At 50.8% G+C, this 8,013-nt stretch overlaps 1 protein-coding gene across 6 annotated transcripts in view; it reads left to right on the forward strand.

Annotated features, from left to right (window-relative positions):
- Positions 1–7,303, forward strand: part of RPH3A (rabphilin 3A) — a 123,537-nt gene extending 116,234 nt beyond the window's left edge. For all 6 annotated transcript variants that reach the window (XM_083629418.1, XM_083629421.1, XM_083629420.1 and 3 more), the window contains one exon: positions 1,804–7,303. In XM_083629418.1, the coding sequence (XP_083485544.1) occupies positions 1,804–1,934 (131 nt within the window). In that variant the 3' untranslated portion in view covers positions 1,935–7,303. The remainder of the gene's footprint in view (positions 1–1,803) is intronic.
- The last annotated feature ends 710 nt before the right edge of the window (positions 7,304–8,013 follow it).

Genomic DNA, 8,013 nt, shown 5'->3' on the forward strand with positions numbered 1-8,013 from the left:
GGCGCACCTGACCATAGGGCGCACCTAGTTTTCAGAGGGGGAAATCAAGGAAAAAAATATAACCCCCCCCCCCAGGCTGGGAGCAGCGGACAGGCTGCACGCAGCCTGTGCACTGCTCCCAGACCTTCTCCCTGCTATTGCGGGAGGTTGGGGAATTCCCCCATCTCCCGCAAAAGCCCACAGGAGGGAGAAGGGATTGACTCGGCCAGTCAGTCCCTTCTCCCTCCTTGGGGAAAAGCCCCCAAGAGTGGCGCGCTCTTTAAAGTCTGCGCAGCTCCTGCGGGCTTTTTTGGAGGTGGGGGAATTCCCCCACCTCGTAGAAAAGCCCGCAGACGCCGCGCAGCCTTTAAATAGCGCACGGCTTTTGCGTGCTTTTGCAGGAGGTGGGGGAATTCCCCCATCTCCCGCAAAAGCCCACAGGAGCTGCTCACCCTTTAAAGGGCATGCGGCTCCTGCGGGCTTTTCGACCGAGCTTGTGGGGCTGGCGGTGGGGAGAAGCACTGCTTTCCCCCACCACCAGCCTCAAAGACCAGACTCTCCTGGCTTCAGAGAAAGCAACGCGAAGCCTCCGGAGCGCAGGCTTCGGAGGCTTCACGTTGCTATCGCTGAAGCCAGGGAGCCTGCATTTGCTCCATAGGACGCACACACATTTCCCCTTAATTTTTGGAGGGGAGAAAGTGCGTCCTATAGAGCGAAAAATACGGTAATAATTTTTTATTTATATCCCGTCCTCCCTGGCCAGAGCCGGACTCAGGGTGGTTAACACCAGTAAAATTACAATAAAAACATAATGGCAGCAGGGGTGGGGGGAACCGATTTAAAATACAGTGTAAAATATAATTTAAAATGCAGCCTCGTTTTAATAGCAGCCCATAAATCAAAACCATAAGGGGAGGGAAACATAAGGGTCAGACTGAGTCCAAAGCAAAGGCCAGGCGGAACAGCTCTGTCTTGCAGGCCCTGCGGAAAGATGTCAAGTCCCGCAGGGCCCTAGTCTCTTGTGACAGAGCATTCCACCAAGTCGGGGCCAGTACTGAAAAGGCCCTGGCCCTAGTTGAGACCAATCTCAAGAGGTGCTTTGCAGTGCAAGGTCTTCCTGGTCCTCCTCCGCCTAATGGTGCTTTTGGACTACAACTCCCAGCAACCCCACTGAGCCCTTGCTGGCTGGGGACTGATGGGAGTTGCAGTCCAAAGCCCCTGGGGGGGGGACCCGGTTAGGGGAGGTGGCGCAGGATATTTGATGGGACCGTGGGCATTGCAGGGGGTCATCTCAGCAGCCAGGTTTCCCAGGGCAACTGTTGAGTTTTGGTTGAATGAGATGCGAACTGTCAGATTTAAGAAAAAAAAAAGATAACCTGGAAGTGGGGTCCCGGTTTGAGGCCTGCCATGATGCACGGAGGGACACGGGTGGCGCTGTGGTTAAAACCTCAGCGCCTAGGACTTGCCGATCGCATGGTCGGCGGTTCGAATCCCCGCGGCGGGGTGAGCTCCCATCTTTCAGTCCCAGCTCCTGCCCACCTAGCAGTTCGAAAGAACCCCTAAGTGCAAGTAGATAAATAGTTTCCGCTTTATAGCGGGAAGGTAAACGGCGTTTCCGTGTGCTGCGCTGGTGCCGGCTCGCCAGAGCAGCTTCGTCACGCTGGCCACGTGACCCGGAAGTGTCTCCGGACAGCGCTGGCCCCCGGCCTCTTAAGTGAGATGGGCGCACAACCCTAGAGTCGGACACGACTGGCCCGTACGGGCAGGGGTACCTTATGATGCACGGAATGCCTCTCTCTGCAGCTGCCTTTCCGTCTCTTGCAGGTGGGTGCCAGCTGGGCATCACAGCCAAAGGCGAGCGCTTGAAACACTGGTATGAGTGTCTGAAGAACAAGGACAAGAAGATAGAGCGCTGGCACGCCTTACAGAACGAGAACCACGTGGCCAGCGATTAGGAGAAACCGCCCCCCACCCCACCGTACCTGAACCCTCCTCCACCCAACTCCTTGTAGATTCCCAGACGTCTTTCTTTCACTCCTGGGGAAAAGATTCCCCTCTCGTCTCCTGCCTCTTTCGCAAGAGAGGCTTCCCTCCTCCTTAATCACCTCCCTTCTCTTCTTGTTTTCCTTCTTCTTCTCCATCGTCTCCTGCCTCCTTCAGGGAGCAGCTCCTCCTCCCTTCGTCTCTCTCTCTCTCTTCCTTCCCTTTCTTTGTCTACCTCCTTCTGGGAAGCAACTTCTCTCCTTCTTCTCCTCTATTCTCCACGCCAAGGATAACGGTTCTCTTTTATGTTTTGTATCGTGACCCATTCCTGCCACCGCCACCTTCTCCTGCCGTGGGTGCATTGATGTATAGACTTTTTCAAGCAATAGCCCAGCACTGGAAATATTTTACGTTTGGCCTCTGCTTATCCTGACAGCTAAATGACACCCACCCACCTGACCTGACCCGACCTCGCCGTGCTTCTCCCTGACCTGTTGAAAAGCTCTTTGTACTCTTAAGTGCCCTTGAATTGACCTCCTTGCCCACCTTCCTCCAGTCTCCACCTGGGCATGTGGAAGGTTGCGCTCATTTACCTCCTCTTTGCACACCTGAACTACTCTGTGCATCGCTCATGGGAAAATGCACGGCTACGGTTTTTTGATCCGGCTGCTCCGAGCATGTGGGGCGGCTGAAACGAAACCAGACCAAACCAGCCAGATAGCGCAAGTCTTTTGGAAACCCAACGCCTGCGCTGTAGAAAGCTTGGGCTTCCGACTCTTAGCCTCACTTTGGTCTCTCGCCTTTTTCTGCGACCCGCCATAGACGTAATTCCGCCAAGATTCATTTCTCAGCGTCGCTTGGTGCCATCTCGGACACTTTTAAGAACCACCTTCGTCCTTGCTGGTTTGGCAACTACGTGGGCTGAATGGCCAGTTAAAAAAGAGAAATTATGCTGTGCTTCTGCTCCCACCCACTGTGTGGTGCTGTTGGACAAAGTCCTGTTCATGTTAATGGGGCCTGTCTAGGACAGCTGCCTGTCTAGGATAGCTGTTACTGCTCTGGTGCCCTCCAGGTGTTGTCCAACTCCCATGAGCCCTAGAAGCCAGCGTGGCCCCATGGTCAGGGATGATGGGATCTGGAGTCCAATGATACATGGAAGTTCCAGGAGGTGTTTCCCATTGACCATGCCCTACTGTTTTTGGAGCACACCCAGAATCTAAGGTTCAGACGTTCAGAGGTAGAGGCAGCTTGGCACGATGGTGCATTTGCAATTTTTGTGCAGAACATCACATGCCAAGCGCCCTTCTTGTGCACAGCAAAGAGCAAGCTTGACCCAGAAGCTTCGGCGAAATGGGGGCAGCGCCATGGAGGTCACAGCCACAGGTCACATCTGCCACTCGAGAGGTTTCCTTGCTGGTTGAGCTAGTTCTCCCCAAAGCCCTCTCCTTTAGCTTGGACTTGTTGGTGGCGGCACCGTCAAAATGCCCACCTGAAATCTCCCAGGTCATGTTCGCTGTGGCTTCAGGCCCGGCATGCATCTGTATGGATATACAACATTTTCATACTTCTTAGGTCTTATACCTGTGTTGAAACTTGAAAACAAAAAACCCCCATATCACAAAAGCATTGGTTAGGTGTTATCTGGGGCCATGCTGTAGTAGCCACATTCACAATCATTTAAAGTACTACAATGCCCCTTTAAACAGTCATGGCTTCCCCCAATGAATTCTGGGGGTTGTTGTTTGTGAAGGGTGTTGAGAGTTGTTAGGCAGACCTTATTCCCCTTGCAGAGCTACAATATCCAGAGTGGCTTAATTCCTCTTCCCAGGAAGCTATGGCAATTGTAGCTGTGGGAGGGGAATAGGGGGTCTGCTCGCAATCTCAGCCCCCTTAACTACAGCTCCCAGAACTCTTTAGCGGAAGCCACAACTGTTCAGAGTGGCATCACAATGCTTTGATTAGATGATATGGCCTATATTGACTTCGGGCCGCCATAGCTGGCTCAAGACAAAGGACAAAATGGCGCCCCCTCCACTTCTCTCAGACAGAAATGGTGTCTCAGAAGCTCTGTGCCCAGTGCAACCAAACCAGCGGTGCTCCCCTAGATCTGCTTTCGTCACCAGCTCAGACCGTTGGTCTACCTGGCCCAGGATCGTCCAATGGGTAGCAGCTTTCTGGGATCTCCATCCCAGATCCAGTCCTTCTCATCAGATGCTTTCTGAGTTCATTCTGGAGGTGCCAGGAGTTGAACTTCAGAATTGCTTCTGCTTAAAAAAAAAAATTCCATTGATGAGAAAGAAAGAAAAATCAGAAGGGGGCAGATTCCGATGAAATTCTCATGGATGGTTGCATTTTAGTTTTTTTTGTCACGGTTGCATTTTTCATTCAGGATGGCTGAGGTCATCTTTGCTGATGTCCTTCCATTCTTCAGGCCATCTCTCTGGGGCTCTTGAACTTTTCCCGCAAGGGCCCATGCTTCCTGGAAAGCATTGCCAAGAACCTCATGGGGCTTTAGTGGAAGCTGTGGCTGAGAGTTACGGCAGGACATCAAACGATGTTCATCTAGCAATGGAAGAGGACATCTTCCTGACACATTTTGGCCACCTCATAAGTAAGATAAGTGCAAAACCCGCTAAACCAAAAGTGTAAAAACCAAACAGCCCCAACCTCAAGTGTCATCAGAAAGAGTCAGAAGATAACTAGCCTTTTTCACATGGGATGAAGTTGATCTGGAACAAGAATTGGAAACCTGGTGCTCTGCTGATGTTGCTGGACCCCCATTAGCACCAGAGAACGTGACAGAGTCCAACAACATAGGAACATTGATTAGACCATTGGTCTATCTTGTTTAGGCAGCAGGTCTTTGTGGTTTCAGGCTGAGGACATTCTCAGCCCCACCTGGCAATTCTGAGCCCTGAACCTGGGACTTTAGGCGTGCAACACAACCTCAGTCCATGCAAATCACTGGCCACCCTGATCTAGAAACGGACAGGAAGGATTCAGCATGGCACAATTTCAAACCTTCTATGTAAAAAGTAGGCGCTGAGCTGTGGTCGCTTCCTTGTCTACCTGCCTCACCTTCAGGAGCGCTGGTTCCGTTACCCTTCACCTGCGAGTTTGCACCTGGGCCATTTTTGTGTGGTGGTCAGGATGCTGTCAGCGGCTTTTGGCTGGTTGCCCAGGAAAGTATAAAAACAAGGGAAAGTTTCTTACTGTCCTTTTTTATTCTGATATTACAGAGAGAGAGGCTAAAGAGAACCCAGCCTCTTGGATTGTCCCAAGTGAATCTCTCCCACTTCCTCATTCATCACTTCTGCGGGCCCTGATCCGTGCCCTCTGTCTTTAAGTTCTTTGCTGTCCTACTTTTAAGGCTTGACGGGTCCTGGGAGATGGAGAGTCTGGAATGCTTTCTAAAGACTGGCCGTTCCAGTTCTGCCCCCTCCTCTCCCATTATTTCCCCCTCATCTGCCTCTGAGCTGTGACCTCCTGCAAACCACTGTTGTCAATTTATACTGTCTTCCTCTTTGTCCTCCCTGGAAAGGTCAGGATTTGAGGGAGATGGTCTCTGCCATTCCTCCTCTGCCCAGTTCTTGACAGTGGTCTGCTGTTTCAGAGCAGAGCTCCAATGGCCACTCTTCCCTGTGGTTTCCAGTAGCAAATCTCCCTCTCATCTTCCTTGTCCAATAGACTCTTAGTTGTACATTTCTGAAGGGCACCTTCATGAATAGATGTCTCAGCTGTCCTGTCCTGGATGAGAGTTTCAACAGGGTGTCGATTTTCCTTGTTGGCCTGTCAGAAGGACACAGCCTCAGAGTTCTGGTGCAGCCAAACTTCTTTACCTACCTTGACCTTGTAGTATTTCTCTATTTCTCTATCCATTCCATTCCGGCGTTGCAACGAGTTGGACTAGATGACTCTTTGGGTCCGTCCGTCCCCAACTCTGTCTATCTAATCATCTGTCTAGACAAATCTTCTAAGATTTCATAAAACTTACTGGGAATTTTTTTTTTGTTCCTTGTGTAGACAGCAAGAAACATCCAGCAGCCTAGCTGTGCTGGCTGGTAGCCATCTGACCACCTGGCAGAACTTTAGGCTAATGGATCCCTTGTGATAAGCTGGTGTCAAAGTCCCAGATCTGGTGTATCTTTGGGACCTGCTAGCACACAGGACTTCCTATCGCAATGCTCTCCCTCCAATGTAACCAAGATTCATGCTAGGAAAGCATGTTTTCTCTTTCACATTTAAATTCTGGGGAAGGCAATGAGATGGTTGGGACATCAGATGGATGAAGACTGGGGCCGTGAACGTTTTTTGATCCAAGGGCCACCATATGTGGGCAGACGTCTGGGGCTCACCTGCCGTCGGAGGGTGGGAGCCAGAAGCCAAAACAAGTGAGGCAGCAGAGGTGCCTCAGAACTTTGTATGATAAGCGACATTCCAGCTTCACAAACATGTAAGAGGTTCTACACACACACCCCTCTCACCAGAAATATCTCTTGTCTTCCATCCTGGCGTGTGAGATGCATTACTGCTTTTCTAGGGCGCATCTGTCAGGCCAAAGCACTCTTGTAGGGTGGGGTGTGTGGTGTGTGTGTGTGTGTGTGTCCCTGGAGAGAGTCGGGACGGTGTTGAAGAGGCGAGTGCAAAGCGTGGCACTCTTCTCTCTTTGCTCCTGTCATCTCTTTCCAAAATACACAACAAGAGGTACCTGTTGCAAGTTTCCCCCCAAAGGCTGATGCCAGTCTCATTTAATGCCAAGGTTAGATGTAGAGCAAAGGCCTTCAAGCCCAGACAGGGACTCTTCCCCTCTGGCGCCAACGTTTCTCTTCTCCTCCATTTCACATGACGTCTGGAGACGCCTTCTTTGTGCAAGTGGTTTCTTTTCCTCCAAAGTCTGGTTTTTGCACAGCGCGGTGTGAAGACTCTTGTCGGGAAAAACCAAGAAAGGACCTGCATTTCTCCCATCCGCCCTCCCAGATTTTCACGGATGTCCACCCGCTCTCCACCCCTTCAACTTCTTGGCAGTTTGTGACCATTTTGTAATGTGTCCGCTTTCGTTCTTTGTAAATAAAGCATGAACATCTTAGATCAGGAATGGTACACACCCCTCCCCTCCCCCCTTCCTTCTCTTGACAATTGCATTCTCTCAAGCATGCAATGAGACTTCACAGAGAAATAAAAACAGTTTACAACTATTTAACAGCCAACCTACCACCAGTACTTAAAAAAACACAAAAACCCAATCCCACCTGACCTTCTGCTGCATGCAGGTGTAAGAAACCCCCCCACTTTTCTTCATGTCATACCTAATAAAGTGAAAACAACCTGGGGGGAAACCTCACTTTGCCTTGTGTTTTTGTCACCTGCATCTCTTGAACCTGCATCTCTTGAACTCGTGCACCTGAGGCAGAAGTCGAGGTGGAAACACTCCCAAGAACCAGTGTGGGGCAGTTTTGTTAAAGAGTGTTGGACTAGGACCTGAGAGAAACCAGGCGTCGAATCCCCACTTGGCCACACCAGGTGTCCCAGGGCCACTGACTGCCTCGGCCGCACCTACCTCGTAGGGCTGTTATGGAGCGGGGAAACTATGTAGATGACTTCTTGAGCACCTTGGAGGAAGTGGTGGGCTAGAAATTCAATAGATAAATAAGATCGACCCAAGATCGTTGGAGGAGGGGGTGCGGGCTGAAGGTATCTGATCAGTCTTCCAAGCCTGTCTGAGGCCTGGCACACTATAACTCATCTCTCAGTCTCCTTCATTTCTTCCTTCCTTCCTTCCTTCCTTCCTTCCTTCCTTCCTTCCTTCCTGGTTCCACATCCTCCTCTCTGAGGCTGTTGAGGAAAGAGGCCCTGGCCAGAACCCACCGTGAACGCCTCCCTTGTTCTCTTATACAGTGGTACCTCAGTTTAAGAACAGTCTGGTTTAAGAACGATTTGGTTTACAAACTCCGCAAAACCAGAAATAGTGTCTTGGTTTGAGACATAGCTGTCAACTTTCAGATTTGAAAATAAGGGATCAGCAGCCTCAAAAATAAGGGATCAGCAGCCTCA

Source organism: Podarcis filfolensis (assembly GCF_964270895.1).
Source record: "Podarcis filfolensis genome assembly, chromosome: 8".
Taxonomy (NCBI): Eukaryota; Metazoa; Chordata; class Lepidosauria; order Squamata; family Lacertidae; genus Podarcis; species Podarcis filfolensis.